The sequence below is a fragment of the Linepithema humile genome, chromosome 7, assembly GCF_040581485.1.
Source record: "Linepithema humile isolate Giens D197 chromosome 7, Lhum_UNIL_v1.0, whole genome shotgun sequence".
Lineage (NCBI taxonomy): Eukaryota > Metazoa > Arthropoda > Insecta > Hymenoptera > Formicidae > Linepithema > Linepithema humile.
This window is the reverse complement of record NC_090134.1, coordinates 22,830,718-22,854,708: the sequence shown is the minus strand read 5'-3', so window position 1 is coordinate 22,854,708 and position 23,991 is coordinate 22,830,718. Positions and strand designations below refer to the sequence as shown.

Here is a 23,991-nt window from a genome sequence, read left to right as displayed (position 1 = left end):
CTTCATTGACAAAGGCTGCTAATTATATTTATGCAATATACATAATTACGCAGTTAAGGATTTCAATTTTTGCAAAGCGTTGATGCGTTTTGCAAGTCGTACGGTAAGTATTATCTTGAATATTCTCTCGTGGAAATTATATAACGAAATCGTGTTTTCTCAATATTTACTGATTAATTATTTGATATCATGCAATACGATCGTCAGGTAGTGCGAATGCTGCGCGATAAGATACGTAAAATAATTCACTTTGCCGCAGATAAGTTATCGGTTCGCAAGCGGATCACTACTGTTGCAATTCCATTTGCGTTCGCAGAAACGTGCAAGAGGAATGGCAATTATTTAGCGCAGACATAAAGAAAATGAATGGTCCTAGGAACAATTTTTATTGACAGAGATAAAAGATGGTCTTATCAGTTTTAGTATCTAAGAGAAACTAAGATTCTACATAACGTAGTTTTTTTTTTTTTCCTTTCATTATACGTGAAATAATACTGAAGACATTATACATGGATCAATTGGTATGCGTATGTGTGGTGTGTTTGTTTGTGTGTGTGTGTGTGTGTATGTTCAATTAAAGATATGTACGTATCGTACGTGAGAAAATAAATTAACAAAGTTATTCAAGTACACATCGTTACTCTCTCATGACATCGCGCGAACGTAATCGGAATAATCGTCTGCGTTTATACGTTAATGAATTGATGGATATACCTGGCGCTCTCGCGCGAATGTCGATCGACGGGGAACATATAAATACAATACGAGAATGTCCACTAACGTATTACAATATAATAATGCCGTTATAAATATTCACTTTATTCTCTCACGTGCAAAGGGATATACCGGCCGACCGATTACGGATCAGTGTAAAACCTTCGCAATGAGACGATGGTCTCAAGGGGCCGATGCTTGCCCTGAAGCTACTACAAAAGAAACGAAGACGTATTATTTACGTATACACGCTGGTACATATCATTCTATCGCCAATTTCTCAAACGTGCGTTAACACATATTACGATCATCTACTTATTATGCCGCTTCGGGCTTGCTGGGGAGAACCTTTTCGTTTTAGCATTCAAAACGTGTATGTATTCTCAAGTGCTGGTCAAACTGGTTCATGAACAATGTGTACCACGGGTGAAAGTATGGTATTCAATGAAGACTTAACGGTGAGTAACGAGATATACGGGTCTTAACTGACGACGCTCTGATTGTGTACCACCTACATTGATTTCATTAAAAAGGAAAAAAGAAAAGATGCTGCTTGAAGAAAGAAAAGAACACTTCAGTCCGGCGGTAAAATTACGTAGAAACCGTGGAACAACAGGGATATCTATGTACAATATTCTATAAAATGACAAACGTTTACACGAACAACAAAATCTGTATCCAAATTCTCTCTCGGCATCGTTAAGTATTCCATTCTTTACATACATTCGACACTGACAAGTTTGATTAAGGATACTAGTCAATTACTACAAGAAAAAGAAAAAAGAAAAACATGCTAAATGTACAGGAGAATGTAATGGAAGTGTCGATTTCGAACGAAAGAAAATGATGGCGAAAGTTGACGCAATACTTTTTCATTATTGCACTTCAGGTTTAATTATTTGGCGTCACGAGCCGGTCTGAAGGTTATCAACTATCATAATCATACTCGACGACGTTAACGGGAAATACAGCTGCTCGCTCTCTCGGTATCCTCTCTCTCTCTCTCTCTCTCTCTCTCTTTCTCCTTCCGCTCATCTCGATCAGTACGCGCGACCTTCTTCTCGACAATACAACAACTCGCGCGTACTGATCTCCTGCGCTCGGTATGATATCGAGCGAGACATCGAGGAAAGTAAAGCGTAGCATATATATATATAAGAGGCAGGAAATGTAAGGTGAGGTGGTGGTAGTTGATCATCAACGCAACAACCAGGGGGCCATCTGTAATAAATTACACCAAGGCATATTTTATTTTGTTTTTTAAATATGAGTTTAGTCGTGTCACTAGTGTTCGCTAATTATTACTTTAAATGGATGTGATGTTGGTTGCTGGTTGTTATTGTAACTGTAATTAGTACTTAGTTGATCGAATGGCGCAGCAAGTAGATACACGGTGTTTTCTTCCCTTTCTTTTCTAGTTGATCAATATACTCGTATGTATATAACGCATTCGTATTTGTATCTAAATTGCGTTCTAAAGCAATTTCATTCCCGTGTTTCCAACAGAAAGCGCTTCATTCAAGGTTTATACATTTTACACTACTGAGTCGGCTCTTTGTGTCTGATTAATTTCAATTTTTTTTTTCTTTTTTTTCTTTAGAAAGATGTAGATATATTTCGATTATTGGGTAAATCAAATATGTATAATTAATAATAATAATAATATTAATAATCAGTAATAATCATAGTAATAATAATTCTTCATAATAAATTGTAATGCTTGGTACACAGAGATAACAAACGATTCCACTTATTGCCGCGGACAAAAATTGACTTACAAAACGTGACACATGCACAATACTAGACAAAAACTCGGACAACACAAAATGACCAGATTAATTTGCTTTTTTTTTCCTTTCAATTTCCGCGCCAAATAATACAACGCGGCGTAGTACTTGATATATATCAAGCTGGCCCAATATTATTTTATAAATTATACCGATATTTAATTATCTAAAAAAATTCTAAAACTTCTTGCTTGAAATGTCTGTCGTTTACCACTCAACAGCTACAAACTATTCGCATTCCCTTCAGACATGATTTTAAAGTCCTTTTCTTCACGCGAGAGAGCTTGAGACAGACTAACAAGATGTTTGCAACTCTGGATGGAGATAACTCAATTAGTAAAACTGAAACCTCCTGTGGTTCAGCGATATAGATAGTAAAACCCTATTCCAAACCATAGGTAGTCTGAATAATGCTCTCGAGGCTCTTGCGATTAATTCTTCTCATCCTCGTCGTCTTCCTCCTCTTCTTCTGATGCTTCGGCAAGCCATGTTAACCATGAATTTACCTGTACACGAGAAAAATGCGCTCGCATTAATTTTCACGTAACTTGAATTATGAAAGAAATTATTTCATTAAATAGTGAACGAAGAATTACAGATGAGAATTGACAAGTATACGCTAAATGCTGTAGATTATATTAAATTCACTTTCAATTTAATGTTCACCTTGAGAAAAAGTGTGTGTGTGTGATTATCATAAAAGAAATCCTTTTCATTCAAAAAATGGTTTACAAAAAATGATTATAATGTATATTTACCTGGAATAATGCCTTGCCCTTGCCTGGGTAAGCATCAGTAACGGTGTCTCTCCACTTGTGGTAGGCTTCCTCCTCGATGACTTCAAGGTTATAAAGTGCTATGAACCATCGCAGCAGCAGCCCTTTTGGAAAATTGTGCGAGAAGCAGAACACTTGAAGCGCATGAAGAGCCGTAACTTGCGAGTCGATGGTAGTCAGGAAATTGTGAATTACTCCTGCATATTTCTGCAGTAACGCACTTTCCTTTTCCTGCAGTTGTTTGTCTGGGTTTACGGTTGGATCAACGCCGGGCGCTAATGTTGTCTCCTGTCACGCCACCGAAAGAAAAAGCATTGCAAAGTCAATCCTACATATATTGTATATATTGTAAATGATTCGCTCCTAAACGATCATACGAATAGGCAGTTAAAAAGTTGGCAATTATCGTTTATTATTCAAGATAGAGAGAAGTGACAGGAAAAATAAGAATATTTGGGAAACTTTACTTACCCCAGTGATGTACTTGAAGAGCACGTTCATCATAGCATTAATGAATGCGGGATCAGAATGGTGTTTGTGATCCAGCTTCTCCCTAATCCACTTGAAAAGAGCGTTAGGCGACGGATCGGCTTCCAATTGACGCCACATGTCTCCCTGGATTCTAAGGAGAGGATAAAGGAAAGTCAATTCCCGATCTTCCAAAATTTCACCCAAACGCTCCTTTGTCTTCTCCGCTTCTGGCAGTTGACTGATAAGATCGACTTTGCTGTCGTTGAAGATCTGCGTGAGTCTTGCCTTGCCCTGGGTCTTGTGGAGCTGCTGCAGAGTGAGCAGGAACAGCGGATGATGACGGCCATTTTCCGTTTCCGAGGCGAGATCCGTCAACTGGATCAGATTGTCCACTATGGCCTTAGCTGTCAAGAAGGCAACGTGGGACGCTACCAAAGGCACGGTACTCTCTTTCTCCGATATACTGGCCACCAACTCCTTCCATCCCTCGTTCACTTGCTGCAGAGTGAGCAGGTTCTCCTTCTTCAGGTCGGTCACGAGCTTGGCGGCGAGCTCGCGCTCGGAATCTCCGCGATCGAGCGTGTTCGAATACAGCGTGCAGATCGCGTGACGTAAGAATCGCTCGGGTATTTTAAGATCTTTGAATGCTGTCAGAGCATCCTGCACATTCGTGTGAGACGCGAGGTCGTCCATTAAGGCGTTCACTTTCTTCAACACTTCCTCCCGTGTGGGTCCCTTGTCCTTTCTGTCCCGAGCCTTCTCCCGTTTGTCCACGGGACCTTGCTTAATCACGATGGCAGGCGGCGTCTCTTTGTGCAGTAGCGGCGAGCTCGGCTTCAGAGCGGTAGTACGCAAGAGAGGCAAGTCTGAGCCTCGTCCTGGGAACAAATCTGTTACTCTTACGATTAGATTACCAGTGTGATTTTTCGCGCCAACAAAAAGATGACAAAAGCACTCACCATTGTTGAGAGGTAAGTTCAAGTTGATGTTGGTTTGTTTGAACATCATTGAATTGGCTGAGGGTCTGAGAGACACTTCTTCCGGATGTCCTCCGATCAGCATTTTATTCTTATTGAATCGCAGTTGCTCTTTATTGCTATCTGCAACGGATAAAACAATCGTTAATAAGATTCGAGTCAAAGTCACGAGTGTTGTTGATCACCAGAATCGATCGAAGAAAAGTTATTCGATTAATTTGACGATACTCACTATTGTTGAAGTTCTGCGGTAAATTGTGTTGCGGTTGGTTGCGTTTTCCTTCGTAATTGTTCTGATGACGATTCTGGTTTTGATAGTAGCCTCCTCCCGGCTGATTACGTTGGTTATGACGGCCATAACCAACCCCAGGAGTCCCTGCGAATCCATTCGGACTGAATGGTGGTGGTGGCATACCGAATGAGGGGGAAGTCAATGGAATACTTCCCATCATATCCACGTCTAATCCGCCTCGTCCCATCTTTCGTAAAAACTCCGAGGGACCGAGGCGATCGTCCCGTCCTCTGTGGAAACCATTCCCCCGCGATGGCTCCTCGTTGTCATTGCGAATCTGATTAATCGGCATCGGGCCTTCGGTGCTGGTGGCCTTGCGCGGTTTCCAATCGTCACGGCGTAATTCAATCACATCACGCAGCATGAATTTGATGCGTAGAGGAAGATCCCTACTCTCCGCCAGAGAGTTCATACGTTTGAAATATTGATCCATGAGTCCGCGGCCCTTATCCGAGTCAAGGATACGGCCGCAGGTACGCATAATCTGGCAGAGGCACTCGATATCCTCCGCCGCGTCCCCCCGGGATCTCCCTCGCCTTTTCTTCTCCAACAACTGCTGGATGCAACGATGTAAAATCGTCTCCGACACGATGCCCAGTTTGCCGAGCTCTCCGATGAATTTGATGTTACCAAGCATCTTGCGCTTGGCCACCTGCCGGCGCTCTTCTTCCTCCGGACCGAGCTCATCCTGATTTTCGAATGCCTCGCTTGCTTTTGAACGATTTTCGAACTCGTCTTTGCACTTGTTAAGTAAAAGAACTTTGAATGTACTCTGGCCTTTTTGACTTTCATCGATCGGTTTACGGGGTTCAAAGTTTCCGGCTTCGTCAGACAGCTGTTTGCACAGCCGTGCGTACATAGAACTGTACTTGGGTTCATCAAGTGCTTTTTCGAAGATCTGAAACAATTCCAAAATTCACATTTTATTCAATCGTAGCATCTTACCGACCAATATTTCTATATATATGTATCGTGCTGTGACGCAATAGTGTTGTTATACGCACCAAGAAAATAACACCCTTGAGAATCACATGAGAATTAAGCTCAACGTTGAGCAGGTCGTTGCTCAGCTTTGCGAACTTTTCCGGTGTGAGCTTGTTAAGAATACCCCGCACCTTTCTAAAGATGAGATCATTTCGGCTTTCTGGGGTGAGTGCATCGCGTCTAACAGTTGAAGGAGGGATCCAGCGTTGCTCAGTGGATAGGGAGCGTATATCGTCCCTGGAAGGCATCGAATTTTTCTAACGTCAGTGTCACAAGTAGCAACGCAACACAAGGGCGATTTGTGCGGCTTGTTAATAAGTAACGCGTTCAATGCGTTTTCTACTTTTTTTTTTATTTTTTTTTATTTTTCGTTACTGCCAAGGTAACTTTGTGAACCCTGACCTTCCTCCCGAGACACGAGAAGCACCCCCCGGTCCTGTGGGGTTGTCCGTTGTTGCGCGTGTTTTGGCCCCCTTAGTGATAAATCACAGCACACAGATCTTCCTTGAGGAAGCTGAAAAAGAATCACGTTCAACGTTAAATTCAACATTTTGCACGCACTTGAGACTACAAACATGACTTGTAATTTCTTTCCAATGTGCGTTCTAATAAATAAATATAAATCAAACATGTAACATAAAATATAAAATTGTACTCTGGAACTTAAATATTATTAAATTTTTCAAAGCTTCTCTTCGACAAATATCGCTTTCACATATATTGTATGTGAAATAATCTTTGCAAACGTTGACAAGTTTGCTTACACAGTGTGAAACCTTCATTATCTAAATTAGTCTACTCGAAGTGCGCAGTTTGAAGCATAATCTGAAATATGCAGCCTTGGAATAGCCTATTTTTTTTCTTCAGCAAAAGAGATAAGAGCGATTGCGACCCATCACTTTGGCCAGTGGCGGCGTACCGTTGCAATGAACTCGTTCAATAATATTCGAGGACATTCCTTTCATTCGCTACCGTGACCCACATATATCGCTTACAATGGTAATTGGCGCATGCAAGAGTGCAATTTTAGAGAAGGTTCTATACGCACGCTTAATAAATGGCGCACGCGAATCCTACGGTTAACGTACTCGAGAGTCAAGTGACTCAAGGATAGAGAATCATGACGGAGCGACACATTTCGCGAATCAAAACCGACCAGTCATTGCCGACGGCAATAATGCAAGTGGAAAGGTACGATCATCTTTGAGAAAAATGCGAGCCTACCAAATTGCAAATCACATGGCAGAAAAGATGGCCTTTCGGGGGCTAAGAAAAATCGCCCCCAGAGTGGCGATTTGAAGAAACACTGCGATTAAAGAGATATATCCAATGGTTTGAGGACACCCTGTGTGTGTGTGTGTGTGTGTGTGTGTGTGTGTGTGTGTGTGTGTGTGCTGCCTCGTGAAGCCTTCGCGGACGAGGCAAGGACCTTCTCCTCGGCTAAGAAGACGGCTTTGATCTCGCTCGCTGCTCGAGAACAAAACAACCGAAACGCCTGTTGGCGAGGGGAGCAACGTGGAAGGGGAGTGTATGTGGGGCGCGGCTCATGGTCAGACGGTCAACGAACCCTCTTCTCTCCTAACTTCCCCACCCGTTTCGCTGCGACCGATCATCTCGCGGACCTCGTCGTCGCTCGGCCGAGGTCGGACGACTTCGTCGGGCTGCTCGACGGAGGTCGTGCCCGTCCAGCCGCCTCTACCGGGTGTCCTGAATGACTCGACTAGAGAAGAAGAGCGAGAAGTGCCCGTTTGCGTGGGTTAATGGCTATAAATAATATAATTCTGTGACTTGATACAAGAATAAGCAATGTTACTTTTTGCTCAAAGATATACTGCCTAATTAGTGCCTCTAACAAGTGCAATTCTTCACAGGAGAATTACGAGCTTTTCAACGAATTGTAACTACTTCATCTTCAGTAATTAACTTTTCTATAAAAGATTGTACTTGTTACAGTTTGCTACGTATCTTGGTTTAGTCGAAAACCCATATTTCATGAAAAAATCAAGCTGAAACTTCTAACTTGTGCAACTCAATTTCGTTGATTCGTGTTAGAGTTTTGTTACATTACGTAGCTATCACGTGCAATTTAACGTAAAGTTTACTCGCCTAACAATATTCAACGTAAGAGTTACAAGAGAAAAATCAGCTTCCATGTTAGCGTTAAACATATAATGAAAACACAAGGCTAGGTTTTGCTAAAATAGCATTCTCTAAACATTTGATTTCAACTTGACGGACCGTATGTTGCCGCTAAATGCGCAATCATAATATCCGGTCTCTCATGGACGCAACTATGAACGAGCAGTGCGAGCTTAGAATCGCAAGGAAAAGGAAGAGAAAAAGAGAGAGAGAAAAAGAAATCAATCCGTCAAAATTGGTCCGTTGGAGCAAAGTTTCCAAACGCGGGAGCTATCTGAATGAAGATCGCAACAATTTTCAAAGGTCGTGGATCGCTAATGCAATGCGAAAAGTTGCTTTACGACTAACAACGAACTTTGTGAAGTTTGTGAAGACCTCGTGGCAACACGAGTTCGTCACGTGATACAGTATATATATATAGGGTGTTTCCATTCGATATATTCATAAAAAAAAGCTTGTGACTTTAAGAATCGCGATTTACGTGCTCAACTGCGCTTTCAGAAGGAACCGACTCTCTTCTCCGAGCTTTTATCCGAGATATACATTTCTTTTATATCGGTATAGTTGAAGGCACGCATTTGTCACGCTTTAAACGTCCTGTGTATTAAATCGTGACGCGCAAAAATAATTAACACGGACTAGTGGCGGTTAGAATTTATCGCGGAAAAAAATCCACGCAGCAAAAACACTGCGGTTAAGATATCGCTATACAATCCGCGAGATCAGGATTACACGAGCGCGCACGTGTCGGAATTCGCGAGATAATTAAATTGAAGAGACCAATGATGCGCATTATGGAGACACGCATTCGAAGAGATGGCCTTTATCTCTTTCTCTCTCACATTTCCGTACACGTTAGTGGCTTCTTCGTTCTTGGCAAATACTATTTCCGAGCGCATATTTACGGCTACCGGCGGTTCCCGTTATTTAGCTATTCCGCTGATCCGAAAAAAGATTTCGCCCGCGTATCCTTGAGGTGCAGCACCAGACAACGAATTAACATCGTTTACTTGTTTAGTCAACCGCCAATGCCGGCTGCAACGTTATGTCCCGACGAATGTTCCAACATCGAGGCTCTACAACTAGAAAACTCACATCTGGCATTGGGAGGAAAAAAAAACGCTGAAAAATAATAATTTTAACGGCAAATAATATTTTCTAGTTATTGGAGCGAATAATTTTCATCGATCGTTTTGAAATAAACGAGGTATTCTCCGATAATTTCATGTTAATACCTAAACTTCTATAAATGGCGAAATGCAGAGACGCGAAAGTACGTCCACGTTGCGAACAAGACACTCTTATCATCGCATCGTCTCATCGCGGTATTTCCATGGTATGAATAATCGTACAATTTTGCGGGCACAAGCCTTCCTTGTTTCCGATCTGTTTGCGCTGGAGTTAATTTACTGTATTGGATAGATTAATATCGCCAAGAATTAGTTCCACAGGATTGATAAAACGAAATTGATTTCTTAATTAACTCCGCCGGCGACTTCGTAAATCTGCAATGAGATTATATATCCCAATATAACGTAATAATTATTTACTTTTACTCATAGCGTCCTTAGCTGTTTTTTTCAGTATGCTCTACAAACAAAAACCAATTAATCTGAGTATAATACAATTAACATAAAATTAAAATAAAATAAGTAAATCACCAATTAAAAGACTTGATAAATAATAAAGGCGAATCAATACCAAAGTTACAACGTCAGTTCATGAATAAATTTATAAATTGACGAATAATAACAACTAAACAAGAAGATTTATAAGACGTGTCTTGTTTTTTCAGATGTCTGAGAGGAGGCTTCGTATCATTCTGAGAAGTGGTCGACCTCTCGAGAAAGATCGAAAAACAGCGCGTGGATTGTTTGATCGACGGCACACGCATCGTCGCTTTATCGGCCAGTCGCAACGTGACGCCGTCGAGATCCTTGAGGAGAAATCGTCATGCACAAGGTGGATGACGACGGCGCACAAAGAGATAGCAATGGAGTGACGCAAAGCAAGCGAGCAAGCCAGCAAGCCAGCAAGCAAGCAAGCAAGCAAGCAAGCAAGCAAGCAAGCAAGCAAGCAAGCAAGCGAGCAAGCTTCCTCCTGTTTGCCGCCTTCCTTTTCCGAGTACCATTACTTTCTGTTTCCTCGTGACACGTCACTGATGCGCAGTGACGGCTACTCAGGATTGTCACAGTTTCACAGGAAACCAACAGGGAGACGAATCAAATTAAACAAATAAATAAAAAAGATAGAAAACAGCAGGCAGATGAGTTTCTAATTGTCTAACAAAATCGTTCATCGAAAATCAAACAGGTAGAAACGTGAGATAATTTTGATGAAAAAATATTACTGAAGAAGTTGATATAAAACATAATTGCGTTATTCGAATTTTTAGCGTTGTATTAATTCAACATTACGAAGCAAAGATAAGCAGAACAGTTGAGTCACTCGTGCTTACACTTTTCGCGACAAAAAGATAATGCAAAGAGATAAGCGAGAAGGTAACCTGATTACTTGACTCGTCTCCAAAAATTGGTAAGAAGATTAATATCAGGTTGCATTCAATCATTGCGACAAAGGTAACAAGAGACAAGTGAGCAAATTGCTGCTCGAGCGTTGTCTCCGAAAGTAATAAGGAAACACGTAACGAGTCGCTTGCTCAACTTTTTCAACGAGAGATAACGAGTAAGATAAGCGCACGTCACTTGACGCGTTTTGTCGTAACTTCTTAATGGCTCGACAATTCAACATTGCAACGAAACTACGATGAAACAAATCTCATGACTTTGCTTGGGAAATGCAATATGGAAGTTCAATATCAAAGCACCTAAACATGAATCAAGTGCGAATGGAAAGAGAGGATATAAAATAAAAGATATAAAATCCGACAAATGTACAATCTGTATACTTATCAGTGGAGTGCACGTCAAGTAAAGCGAGTGGCCGACTACTCGAGTAGAAGGAACGAAAAAACCGCGTGATCGCGGTTTTTTCATATTGACAAGCATCTCTCTATCTTCCGTCTTACAATCGAATACATGTTGGTAACATGCGGTATAGGAGCATTCTTAAATTTCGACTGAGGAGACCCTGCGAGGTATGTTCTTGCCATTCCAGCAACTTATGGCGTACCTAGCGATGTACAGAAAGAAGCCAATTCCGAATACGGAAATATTGAGGATTTTGAAGCCTGATTTAGGATAACAATGCATCACATGTGTCGCATACACAACGAAGGATACCGTCACACGTCGAATAAACAAGAACACATATAGGAAATTCGCAAACGAGCTCGCGGAAAATCAATACAACTTTCACACCTTTGCAATATCTCCGCGAAATAATTGCAACTGCAATAATTGCAGTGTAACAATAACGAAATCTAATTTCTTCGCGAATAACAATATCGAGAATAAAGTTTAGAATAAATTATATGAAAAGACTGAATTTGTAAATATTTTAATTGGACGATCGCAGGCATGAAGAAGACATATGACAATGATCGTGGAATGAATCGGAATTTGCGGTTCGAAAACCGTAAAGATCAAGGCGAGGGCACGCGCGCGCGCGAAGAAAGAATTTAGAATTACAAACGTCGCATTCATTGATGTGCGTTAACGCAAATGTAGACTAGATCGACTCGTGGCGAGCGAGCAGCTGAAAGAAAATCAGCGCGTCTATTCATAGTCCGATAAGCGTTTTGAAGCTGCTACAACAAAGAGGCCGATCGGGCTCTATAGTCTCTCATATGTTGCTGCTGCACGGCCGTTTAAAGGCGCAAATATAGCGATGCACTGCGAGACAGCACACAATCGCGGGGCAAGGCACGCGTTAATGGAACAGAACGGGTTTTTCAATCAGGTGTTCCGCGCCAGCATTCTTTAAATTCCCCGTTGAGTATTCATTCCGCGAATCCAGAATTCTCTTAGAATACCCTCAAAGAATTACAGTAAAACTATAACGTTATAAACGTTTAATTGTGTATCAATATTTACGACAATAAAACTATCGCGCAACTATTGTTTTAACGTCTTAAAGAAACTTGAAATGTATTTTCTATTAATGAGAATATTGATATATTGAATACTTTTTGTTACACATGTTTAAAGAATTATTCTAAATCAAATGTGTCGGACAAAGAGAAAAGCTTATTAATAGGTACACATCTTGATGAAATCTTATGAACATCTCGATTAGATCTACAAACGCGAAGGGTAGATCAATTTTAAAAATAGATCAAGGTGCGTCTCGCCAATTAATGATCGCGAACGATAGTAAAAGCATGCTAAACTATATAGAGCACTTCATATTCCAGACTTGAAAGAACATTTAACGAGTTTACGACAATACAAAACACCCTGTATACGATATTAAATCCTTTATATACATCACGTATAAAATATTGAAAGGGAACATGTGACTCGCATACTCGAATAAGCTAATAAAATCGCCTATCGGTCGAAGCTTCGCTAAAACGTCAGAAGCATGACAGAGCGGCACACATGCCTGCCTTTCGTGCCAGACAAAGTCGGTCGTGCATGTGCTCCGAGCTCGGGCAGCATCGATCGACCCAAGTACACGCGTGCCTCCCTAGTATTGTTCGCAACGCGGGAGTTGCCCGTTGTTGCATTTCCGAGAAACAAAGCTTCCGGAAAGAGCAGCAACGATGCAGTCTCCTTCGCTAGCGAGTGAAACACGTGCGACGCGTAATGGCGAGAAAGATTCCGCAAGCTCGCTCGCCATATTCCGACCCTTAACCCCTTCACGCATGCTTCTCGAGACGAAGATCGGTCGAGAGAGGGGGGGGGGGAAGGTGGAGTGGGGGGAGCAAATGTCGAATAATTGTTAACTCGTAACCTGAGATGAGATGGATCTTACTCCAATCTTTTTTATATCGTTTGCTAATTATGCCAGCCACTTTGTGTCTATAATTTTCTGCTATTAATAAATCTATGAATTTATTTTTTACGCTCCAAAATATTAAAATCCAGACAAAAATATAAATTTCGTGTTTATTTAAATTAAATATTCTCTGTAATTTGCTCTTATGTTTTACTAATAAAGTAAAAAATATTTTATCATATGTTGATTATTTTCCTAGCAAAAAATTTGTTGCTATTAACGAGTCACTTTTGGTAAACTGTATCTCTTTGCTGTGCTTCAAAATATTAAAATATTGCCAAAATTTCATGTTGAATTTTTGATATTCTTCTCCCATATTTTATTATTCGGGTGGAAAGTACCTCAAGTCGCGTGACTAAGGAAATAATTCTATATATATATATATATATATATATATATATATATATATATATATATATATATATATAGGCTGCAGGCTAACTCAAATAATTACTATCAACATAAAAAATAATATACTACTGTACATTTGTGCAGAAAAAGAATTGTGAGATTTAGTTTCTATAGCTTACAAAAATAATTTTTAAATTGCAAAGCAACTTAACTCCAGAATACTGAGGCAGGCGTGAATAATTATGAATCATCGCATATCCGATAAAATATTTCTTTCTGCAAAATTTGAATACTATTATAATTATAATTACTACGAGAATAACGGCTGTAGAATTTCCGCAAAATTGTTCTTACTTAAATGTTAAAACACTTGTCAAAGGTTTTGCACGTCGTTACGGTCAGTATTCTCGGGTTAAAGTGTACGATGCATGAGCGAACGAACGGAGGAGGAGGAGAGCTGTGGAGAAATACGCGTGACGCTATTAGACTTTTAAAATTCGAGGCATTCGCGATAGCGATTTTTCGAATGATTATGTGCAGGAAAACTCGCGTTATGCGCGATAGAATATTCGATGAATCGGCTAACAGGAAGTCGTGCGGCTCACGAGAGAACTGCGAGAGGATAATAACGCTGCCCGTAAGCAAGCGTCTCCGAGAAGAAGCGTGGTGTGTGTGTGTCGAACGCACGTACTAATTCCGGAATTCGTCGGAACGCAGGAGGGCATGCACGGGGAGGGCGGGGAGACTCTCCCTCGTGTTTCCCGGAAAACTCGTAGGAAGAAACACGTACGAATAACAAACCGCTCTCCCTCCTCCCCCCCTTGCTCATCCTCGTACGATCCTCAACTCGTTCGTTGCGATGCTTTTCGCAACTTTTGCACGCGCGAGCCTCTCGACAGCCACCAGCGACTGCCCCACCGGGATCGCGCACATTTGCTAAAGTGTCAAACGTGGGAGTTGTGTGGGTGACGGCAAACCACGGGACGCTTTGCGGCGAGTTTCTCACGATCCGCAAAATATCAAGCCCACCGCGAAGACTCACGGAGAAACGGACGGAGATCCGGCGAGACCACGATGCTTCCACCCGACATGACGCACGACCTACGTTGTCCGCTCGGTCTTGGCCGCCGAGACCCTCCGGAACATTCTTCGCGAGCTCGTGGCCGCGCGTGACGCGGCCATTCGGCGATTTTCCCGACGAAATAACGCGCCCGCACGACCGCGCAATCATTCGGTACGCGTTTCGCCGCACCCGCACCGCTCCTCGTCCGATAATTCGCCATGCAAAGCAAAGAAAGATCACAATAGCGTTTACTTACGGCCGACGGTTGTTGTCTCTGAAGGCTTTCGCAATCTGTCGGTCGTACTCGGGCGCTTCCGTAAGGCACGTCTGGTCAAGCCAACGTTCGTCGCACGACTGATTTCACGGCGCCTGGTGCGCGATTGTCGCGCCGACTCACCTAAAAAATCCCAGAATATTATTTCGCGGCATCTCGCGATGCAAATTGGCGAGATTTTCACGAAATTAACTTCACGTTAAATATTTCCTTGATTTCACCAGTGATGATATATTGGACGGTGGATTAGACACTTCCACATGAGTTAGCAAAAAGTCATCCCAAAATATATTCAGACATTTACTCCAGTAAAATATAATGAACAAGTGTTTACGTTCGTATGAATGATTTTTCCCAAAAAGCTTTAATCAAATTCCTAGCTTTTGCTCACGACTCGACAAGTACGAGCTTACAATAGGAAATTGCAAGAAGCAAACCTCAACTTGACTTTGGTGGTGCGTGTAATGTCTATAGGCAGAAATCGAATAAGATCAATCTCGTCGTGCAAATAAAATATGGAAAAACGAAGGTTACGAGTAAAATTGAAAAATTCACTTCGATAAAAACGATTGTGCCGTTTCTTGCAAATTCGGTCTGAACAAGCGCACGCGTTCCGAGCGTGTACGATTAAAACGTGGAAAAAAGCGGCACGTCGGTGCGTTAGCTTTTCTTCTACGTACACGGACGAGAATACAAAGGGTCTGTTGTCACAGAGCCGTCACTTTAGACCGTTTAGGCAACTGTCAGTTTCCGAGGAATTTGCTGCAGGAGAATATTTTCGTGCGCTTTTAAATGTGATTCTACGGGGCGATTTATATTTATATATTTAAGGACACTTGTGATAAACGGACTCAGGTTAGTGACGCATGTTCCCCGAAGTATCATTTGCACGCGACTCGACACTTTGTCCGTGTTCGTTGATTTAACTCCTTTAATAAGTATATTTGTCATGCAGAATTAGCTCGATTACTGTTAAATCACTCGTGTGTGTCATTGCACAAAGATTACTTCGTAAATTTGGCTCAATAATCATAATGCTCAAACCACTTCTACGAGCGTTCAAATGTCTCTCTTGTTGTATGAGAAACCTCATAATTTTGTGAAAATAACTTTCAATGTTTTCAAAAATTATTTTTAAAACAAGCTCTGTGGCAGGAGCTCTCTTGTGATGTAAAAATTGAATTATTAAATTCATACAATATTAGTTCTTTGGAATACAAATATTTGTGTAATATGTAAATAAGAGAATTGAAATTTTAGGATATTTTTAAGAAACAGAAATATAATTATAAATATCATCAGTAGAGCACTTTGTGCATTTATTTGATATAAATTGTACATAAATTATAGAGAGTATTGAATATTCGTAGTGATTCAAGTGATGATTTACAATATTATATAATTATATGATTATTTTTTATATTTCTATACTGCTAAGTAGCAACATTTTAATATTGATGGCAAAAATATTTTTATTTTATTTATACTGCTATGCTTTGACAATAGCAAAGTTTAAAAATATCTTGTGTATTATAAATTTACTGCACAGAGATATAACCATCATCTGTATCATCAACTTTTGTATCACATTTTTATATATCTTCAAATTTTTGTACTAAAATTAAGCTGAATTTTTTTATTAGAATGGCTCAGCGTCCTCAGAATTATGGATCTACGGATCAACGGGTGGATGTACCTGAAATAGGATTTAGTCCTACTGAACTTTACAGCCTCAGTGAAAATATTACTACTAACATATATACAATTAACACAAGCTGGAAAACTTTGGAAAGGGCTTTTAAAAACATTGGAACCAGCAAGGATAATCAAGGTTTAAGAGACAAAGTGTAAGTGTCACCTAATGATTGATGAAATTTCTGACTTTTATTTTTACATTTTTAATATTTTCATATTTCTGATTGAATCATACTCATACTTTCCAGACATGTAACACAATTGAGTACCAATCAGGTGGTTACACAGACAAGCAAAGATATAGCTAGACTGACAGTATTGATGAGGCGTGGAGATAAGCAGCAGAAGTTACAAATTGAAAAACTCACGACAGATTTTAAAGATGCATTACAAAGATATTCCGATATGCAAAAGGTATTCAAGTGCAGTAGATATAATTGTGTGAAAACTTTTTAAATCTTAATTCATAGTCTTTATAAAACTTTTGTTCTCTGCTTCACGTTAACAGCAAGATATTTTTTTCTAGTCGATTGCGGAGAAGATGAAGAGACATATTTTAGCTATGACTAATATAGAAAATTCTATGGATGGAGAGGATGCAGAAGAGACACAGCGCCTGCTTCAGGCACAGGAACAAGAACATAGGGCTACACAAAGGTTTGGGAAGCAGATTTTTCGTACTTTGTACAAAATAATATGTTTGTACACTTGTAAATATTGCAGAAAATCTTACCTATAATACTTAGTTGGGGCAATAGCGATGGTTTCCATTGGTTTTATTCGGCTATACTGTAAGCAGAGAAACTATCGTGATTGCATCAACTATAAAAATATGTAAGATTTGCCGAGTAATAGAGATTGTGGATTTTATAGCATGCCTATCTCAAAATCGACTGAATTTAAAATTTCAGTGAAAAAGATTAATTAATTACGACATGTATTATTAATGTAGAGAAGCTATAAAATGCACTTAAATATACGGTAAGTCAATTTCAATGCATCTTGATGCAAAATGATAAATAACAGTCTAAATACAATGTGTAATGAATTATCGTTGCGTGCACACAGGACACTCGAATTTCAACAAGGACTACTACTGGAGAGAGAAGATAGGATAAAACGAATTGAGGGAGACATTTTGGATGTGAATCAAATCATGCGTGAACTCGCGGCACTGGTGCATCAGCAAGGTGATACTATTGGTAAGTATTTCTTTCTTTTGGTACTAATAATAGTATAAATAATAGTTGCACACTTTTTTAAACAATATAAAGTTATGAAAAAAATTGTAGAGACACACTTTACAAAAATCTGATTTGTATTTACTTTGTTCTAAAATATACTTGCTTGAGTTAAAAGTTAATGATTTTTTGTAGATACAATCGACAACCATATAGAGAATATACACGGCAATGTCGAGCTGGGAGCACAGGAATTGGTGAAGGGAAGTAATTACCAAAGTAAATTTCGTCGAAAAGTTTACCTGTTGTTGTTAATCGTGATTATAATTGCCATTGTATTAACTGTTACTCTAGTCATTAAATTAAGTTAGCGTCCTTAGCCTTTACGGGCCAAACTGATAAACGAAAAGGGTTGTCTCAATCTGTCGCATATCTTTAAAAATAACTTCTTCAAAGATCATCTTATTTTGCAATTTCTGTACATTGGAAATGTAATGTGTAAGGAGAGCATAGAGACTTATTCTTTTTATAACTGCTTACGAATGAACTGCTATCTTCTACATCCGGAATTATTAATCATTTTGAAATTTTATAAATCACAGTATTTAATAATTTCACATGTAGAATATGAATTTATATATATATTTTTTTATTTCGTTTCTTTTTTCAATTCTAGCTGAATTATTCTCAATAAATAAAATATTGGAGCATCTACAAAAGCTAATACAATGCCTTTATAAAATTATATCTGTTTTATATGACAACAATTTTACATAACTTTTTATTAATATTAATCAATTTTGTCTTTATTTGAGTTCGATTAATCACAGAATTCCAAAAATAAAAAATTCTATTCAATTTATTATAAATATTAATATCATGCATGGAAAAATTGATTTTACATTGCATGCTTTAAATATTTTAAAAATTGCATAATAGTGGCACAGATATTAATGGCAGTAACGAAATTTATAGAAATTAATATCGTTTGATATTAATTTCTATAAATGGCTTCAAATTGTATGTTCGATACTACCTATCAACAATCTACAATTGGCTAAAATACGTTTCTTTAACACACACACACACGCACAACTCTAAATGTATTTAACTAAATTTATTTAGTTGAATAAAAGAGTTGCATTCTACAAAAAAGTTGTAAACAGATTTACAAATAGGCAGAGAATACGTATATTTCGCGCATATAAGTGCGCAAATAAAATGTAACCTATTCGCTGTACCTACATACGAAAATAATTTTAGCAAAGTATTTGCACGTAATTTAGAGTACTAATTATAATTTATTAATAATTTTCTACGCACAGAATATCATTAAATCAAATACATAAAAGTGTTGAGAAATGGCATATAATTAATGACAAATTGATGTGGAAATCTCATAAAATGGATAAAAAGAATGGATCATTACTATAAATTTAAATTGTGTATTTTCTGAATAGCAATTTCATTTCATTCGTATATTTTTTTGCGTTAAGTACATATTTTTAGTACTATATGTTCCATTGAACGAATATTGTCCCAATTTTATTGAGAAATGTCTTAGCAGTTCAAGTGCTGTGACCAAATTCTTGCAAGTAATGACTGTTTGTATTACAGATTGCATAAGTAAGAATTGATTTTTTTAAACAACAGAGACATTTTAACACATCATCGTATTGAACATTGAGATGTGGAGAAAATAATTCATGTAAAATGTTGTATCATACAAAGTATTAATCTTGAGTATTCTTCAAGATTTGCATATTATTGCGCCTAATTAGTCGCTGAATCAATGTTTTTTACAATCGTATTATTAAAAAGATATCGCCTATATATTATATGTTGAGATGCGAAGGAAAGAATTTAGATTGAGACAACCACTTTCCTATGATTACTCGATTCTGATATGATTATTAGGCATTCCGGATCCTAAAAATCCAACATATAATTATCAAGATTATAATCTGAATATTGTATATACAACTAATCATTAACATCATTTAAATAAATAGTGCTATGATATTGATACTTGCGCTTAATGTCAAGTATAATAGCTTTATTATGTCGTTGTTGATTTGTATGTGCTAAATTAATATTAGGCATTAAATTATGTTTTGTTCTATACAAATACATTTTTTTATACCCTGTATATATGATTATGACATCGAATTGCATTGAAAAATATAAAGGTACAGTCAAATTTATGTGTTTCCTCCTCCTTCCCCCCTTTTGATTTAGATAATAAAAGTCCATAGTTTTCTGTCAACTATTCATTCTTCCGTTATTTCATATTTAACTATGTTCTTGGATAACTTTTGTATGGCATGATAATCAATCAATCTTATACATCTATTGTTTGCGAAAAAAACAGGATTAATAAAACAAATGCTTCAAAAAATATGTGTTAATTATCTTACTTATATTTTTCTAGCACGATTTTTGGCGCGCCAGCACTTTTCATGTTAATTTTATTAATAATAAGCAAATCAATATTCGTTATTTATTTGTAAAGTATTTTTATTTGAGCAAACGCTCAAGGAATATTACATAAAAAAGTGTGCAACCCTCGATATTGTAGCATAAAAGAGGAGATGTAACTTGTAAACTGAAAAAGTGTACAAAATCTGGGATACTCACTTTCATCGAATTTTAAAATCGCTATTAAAAAATACTACCAAAAAAGACAATATTTATACTATGAATATAAAAAACTTACTTTTCTGTAATAAAATATATACATATTATTAGGCCTCCTGTTTTCAGTTTAAGATTAAAGTTTATTTAATAATGGAAGACAAAACTTGTTCCATTCTATGACAAACGTGAGAAATTGATATATTTGTATAAAAATGTTTAAGTTTTATAGACCAACAGCATACTTCTATTTACAGGAATACTTTATATATAAAAGGCTCTCCTAAATCTAGCGCTATTCCTATAAAGATAGCACATATATGTGCTCTATAATGTTTGCATTTTAATATACAATGTACAAATGTAAATTTGTTTTTTTAGCAATTTAAAAAACCGTTATCCCAAATCGTCGCGTTGCAATAAAATTCGACCCATTTTTTTAAAAATATAATATTCGAGATTTTGTCTCAGTAATATAGTCATAGTTTCTTAAAATTATACACCTCAATATCCTCTAAAATAGAAATCGTTTAAAGTTTCTTTTTTACGTACCTCTAGGAACTTGAAGTTCACATTATCAAGTCGCAAAGTTATTTTGTGTCTATGTCCGATTGTAAAAAATTGCACAATACATACATCTAAGCTTTTATCTTGTTTTGTTGCTGAGATCGTCTGGCTTTTATCCGCGATTGCAATGTGAGTAACAAGCCCGCGAGGACGTCGTGATTCGGTAACTTTTTCGCAAATAACAAACGCTTAACTGAATCATCGTATGTCAGGAGTGCTACCATATTTTGCAGCAGAAATCCTTGACAGTACTCCAAGAGCTGCGCCGCATTATACACCTGCAATATTAAGGGATAAATCCAAGTGCACGATTATAGCTTCTACGAGAATATATTGTTATAAAAATATACCTTAGCGTGAATATACATAGAAACGATATTGTCAAGATCCACCATTGTAGAACACTGCGCCTCGCAATATCTGAGCAAGCCATCGAGTTGAAAGAAATTGGCTGCTGCCATTAATTCCAGGACATCGCTTTGATTAACTTCTAAAGTGGCGCAACCGCCGTGGTAAAGAAATTCCATAACCATCTGAAATTGAAACACTTTTACCATCAACTCGGCTTGTCGGCATGAGAAATATATAATGTATATATTATAATAATAATAATGCTTGCGTACCTGAAATATGTGATACCTTATGTCGTTAATCTGCACAATTGGAGGATTACCTTCGCATAATTTGGAACTTAACATATTCCTAAACCTTGGGGAAGACGTGACTAACACGATCTTGTGACCGTAGAAAACGCGACCTTCGACTCTAAATTGTACATCGCTCAGTTCAGGATTGTTCACAAATTTCGGGTCGATCCTCGATCCGTTCGACAGTGTAGTATCTCTAATCGGCTTGATCGGTTCCCAACCGAAACATGTGCAGAATATATCAGCGAGCAAAAGCGTTGTGCCTTCCTTCTGTGAAAATGATAGTATGTCCTAAATCACATTTTAATGCACAATCAATAAACTAAAATATTCTGCGTCGTACAGTACAATTCGGAACTGATCAATGATGTTTACACAAATCATGCAATTTACCTTACTATATCTAAATATATTGAACAAAAGCGGTAGACACTCCTGCACGAATTGCGTGGAATAATCGTCCGGGCAGACTTGAAGAAAATCCTGAAGCAATTGATCTATAATCGAGTCCAATCGCATCTCATGGGCTGTCGCGAGACTGTGCATCCAGCAGTGCAGGGTCCAGCCTACTTTTAGTCCACGAAGTTCCATAGTAATATCTGTTAAATCGCGATAAGCATAATTAAATTAATATGTAACATATAATTAAATATGGAAATATTAAATTAATAATAATGAAAAATGATATCTTCTTACCTAAATGATTGCTTTCCGCGCTATGATACATTGCCTCTTGCAGCGCCTTTGTTTGTATCTTATTAAATACCGGTTCTTTGCCTTCTCTGCGAGCTCCTCTTCCTTCGGCAGTCTGCTGTTGAGGATTACTGCCGGCGTTACCTTCTGCCAATATCTCTTCCAAAGATAATATCTCTTTCTCTCCTCGCTTCGCCGAGAAGTTGAGTGGATGCGATAGCAGCTGATGAAGACAGCTTCTCTGGCCATGCGCCGTCGCCACCGAGATCGCGCTATTTATTGAATAAAAATTACTTTTTATAATACACTTTCTTCAACGAGTCAGAACTTATCGATTTTGTCAACTTTTAAATGAGATTACAAATATAATTCGCAAAGTATCGGAACTTAAACAAACACCCACCTGTAACAACCACGTTGTGCGGAACCAGAGTAGGAGAACGAGTCCTTGATCAGAGTGGATAGGAAGGGCTGCGCCCCATGCGCCAAGAGTAAAGCCACCATCTCGTTATTCCCCGACGCCGTGGCTGCTTGCAGAGGCGTGACGGTGCATTTGTCCTCGCTGAGTTTCGCACCGCCTTCCACCGCGGCACCTCTCTCCAGCAATATTCTGGCGATGTTGCAGTGACCCAATAGAGCTGTGTAGGTCAAAGCGGTCCAATGTTGCGTCTCTGCGTTGAAGGCTACTTGCGCGTAGCATATGCTTCCGCCGGGGTTGACAGCGCCGGGATTGTTCGGACTACCGGATGCTACGTTCACATTCGGTATCGTTTTACTCGGCGTTATTATCGCCGAATGATTAATTGGACTCCTAACATTTGACACGCCGGATGTTTGCGGGATCTTGGAAGGTGTATTCGACGATGAATTCGTCACGGGCGGCGGACTCTCGATATTCAAGTCCGCCCCGGCATCCAGCAGAGTTGTTACGGCCGACTCGTCGCCGTTGATGCACGCCAGCATCAAAGCGGTGAATCCAGCGTCGTTTACCGTGTTAATCTTCGCCGAAGGCAGCAACGGCATTGCTTGAACTATGAGATCGGTTCGTCCGCTGATCAACATCTTGAAGGCCATGTCTAGCGTTAACAACCGAACGTATTCGGTATCGTCGATGCGCTTTGAGCATACTGCGATCTCCTCGGAGCTGTATATAATATCATAAATTTCAATAATATTGGAGTAACGAATAGTTTGGTAACAATAGAAAATATTAACGGAGAAAAGGGGAACCAAATGCGCGGGTTAGGTGTTAATGCGCAAAAGACAATTCATTGATAAAAAAAAAATACAAAATCAAAAAAAAAAAAAAAAAAAGTTTTAGTCCAGATATTCCTCAGTCTGACGGTGATGTAAACGATGATCACGTGTAAATAAACGTGCTACAGTGACGCGTTTGGTTCTTATTGCCCTTTCTCCCCGTTAATATTCTTAATAATATTATTGTAACTAATTGGAATGTTAGAAACTTTGAGATAATTGTAAATTTGAAGTTAGCGTTCAGATGTCCCAAAAATAATTGCAGTGTCAAAATTCGCTGAAAACTTGTGTTTTTACCGACCTTATCGGTCGAACGGGGCAGTCCACGCCAGGCAACAGTAATCGGGCAGCTTGATTGATGTCGTCTTGATCAATGACGAGACCATGTCTGTGCTCCGCGTGTGCTGCAGCTACCCGTAGCCATTCTACTAAGGGTGGCAGCACCACGTAAGCTCGCTCGTATGCCAACTCCTGTATTCCTGATCCGCGTTCACCGTGCTCCAGCTTAAACGCAATGCATCCGCATTAGTACAATGGTACAAATTCCTATTTGTAAGATAGATTTAATATAATGCAATTAATTAATA

General features: G+C 38.8%; 3 protein-coding genes and 1 long non-coding RNA gene across 15 annotated transcripts in view; 2 read left to right on the top strand and 2 right to left on the bottom strand.

The window, feature by feature from the left end:
- Nucleotides 1–370: 370 nt before the first annotated feature.
- Nucleotides 371–14,870, bottom strand: NAT1 (N-acetyltransferase 1). 3 transcript variants are annotated; one of them, XM_012369181.2, is made up of 8 exons: nucleotides 14,713–14,870; nucleotides 6,404–6,515; nucleotides 6,022–6,238; nucleotides 4,958–5,915; nucleotides 4,708–4,848; nucleotides 3,749–4,638; nucleotides 3,260–3,565; nucleotides 371–3,007 (listed from the first exon to the last, which is right to left on the bottom strand). In XM_012369181.2, exons 4-8 carry the CDS (start codon nucleotides 5,874–5,876, stop codon nucleotides 2,933–2,935), a joined length of 2,331 nt encoding a protein of 776 aa, XP_012224604.1. In that variant the 5' UTR covers nucleotides 5,877–5,915; nucleotides 6,022–6,238; nucleotides 6,404–6,515; nucleotides 14,713–14,870; the 3' UTR covers nucleotides 371–2,932. The 3 variants fall into 3 exon arrangements, with proteins under 3 accessions (XP_012224604.1, XP_012224602.1, XP_012224603.1); XM_012369179.2 differs by having other exon boundaries at nucleotides 6,022–6,515; XM_012369180.2 differs by having other exon boundaries at nucleotides 3,749–4,626; nucleotides 6,022–6,515.
- LOC137000990 (uncharacterized) lies at nucleotides 6,845–13,221 on the top strand. 2 transcript variants are annotated; one of them, XR_010891131.1, is made up of 2 exons: nucleotides 6,845–7,000; nucleotides 9,936–13,221. It is a non-coding gene; the product is annotated as an uncharacterized lncRNA (long non-coding RNA). The 2 variants fall into 2 exon arrangements; XR_010891130.1 differs by lacking the exon at nucleotides 6,845–7,000 and adding an exon at nucleotides 8,906–9,476.
- Nucleotides 14,871–15,202: 332 nt separating the features above from the next.
- On the top strand, nucleotides 15,203–19,634 carry Syx13 (syntaxin 13). 2 transcript variants are annotated; one of them, XM_012369192.2, is made up of 6 exons: nucleotides 15,203–15,585; nucleotides 16,374–16,577; nucleotides 16,674–16,839; nucleotides 16,952–17,082; nucleotides 17,494–17,627; nucleotides 17,802–19,634. In XM_012369192.2, the coding sequence occupies exons 2-6, from the start codon at nucleotides 16,375–16,377 to the stop codon at nucleotides 17,975–17,977; spliced, it is 810 nt and encodes a 269-aa protein (XP_012224615.1). In that variant the 5' UTR covers nucleotides 15,203–15,585; nucleotide 16,374; the 3' UTR covers nucleotides 17,978–19,634. The 2 variants fall into 2 exon arrangements, with proteins under 2 accessions (XP_012224615.1, XP_067214850.1); XM_067358749.1 differs by lacking the exon at nucleotides 15,203–15,585 and adding an exon at nucleotides 15,626–15,642.
- The window catches only part of LOC105673509 (ankyrin repeat and BTB/POZ domain-containing protein 2), a 29,929-nt gene continuing 22,514 nt past the window's right edge, over nucleotides 16,577–23,991 (bottom strand). For 6 of the 8 annotated variants that reach the window (XM_067358729.1, XM_067358728.1, XM_067358730.1 and 3 more), the window contains 7 exons: nucleotides 23,706–23,908; nucleotides 22,551–23,291; nucleotides 22,151–22,419; nucleotides 21,848–22,053; nucleotides 21,431–21,745; nucleotides 21,158–21,340; nucleotides 20,005–21,085 (listed from right to left, as the gene is read on the bottom strand). In XM_067358729.1, the coding sequence (XP_067214830.1) occupies nucleotides 20,879–21,085; nucleotides 21,158–21,340; nucleotides 21,431–21,745; nucleotides 21,848–22,053; nucleotides 22,151–22,419; nucleotides 22,551–23,291; nucleotides 23,706–23,908 (2,124 nt within the window). In that variant the 3' untranslated portion in view covers nucleotides 20,005–20,878. Of the gene's footprint in view, nucleotides 17,215–20,004; nucleotides 21,086–21,157; nucleotides 21,341–21,430; nucleotides 21,746–21,847; nucleotides 22,054–22,150; nucleotides 22,420–22,550; nucleotides 23,292–23,705; nucleotides 23,909–23,991 lie in introns of those variants that run through there. The other 2 variants (XR_010891122.1, XM_012369176.2) reach the window with 2 other exon arrangements.

Bases quoted from the DNA above. Each gene is read 5' to 3' on its own strand.
- Syx13 (XM_012369192.2), top strand. From the start codon at position 16,375: ATGGCTCAGCGTCCTCAGAATTATGGATCTACGGATCAACGGGTGGAT. The intron at 16,578-16,673 runs GTAAGTGTCACC...CATACTTTCCAG, and splicing joins CAAGGTTTAAGAGACAAAGT to ACATGTAACACAATTGAGTA. The intron at 17,628-17,801 runs GTAAGTATTTCT...GATTTTTTGTAG, and splicing joins TCAGCAAGGTGATACTATTG to ATACAATCGACAACCATATA.
- NAT1 (XM_012369179.2), bottom strand. From the start codon at position 6,249: ATGCCTTCCAGGGACGATATACGCTCCCTATCCACTGAGCAACGCTGG. The intron at 3,566-3,748 runs GTAAGTAAAGTT...GTGGCGTGACAG, and splicing joins TCTTCAAGTACATCACTGGG to GAGACAACATTAGCGCCCGG. The intron at 3,008-3,259 runs GTAAATATACAT...TCTCGTGTACAG, and splicing joins AGGGCAAGGCATTATTCCAG to GTAAATTCATGGTTAACATG.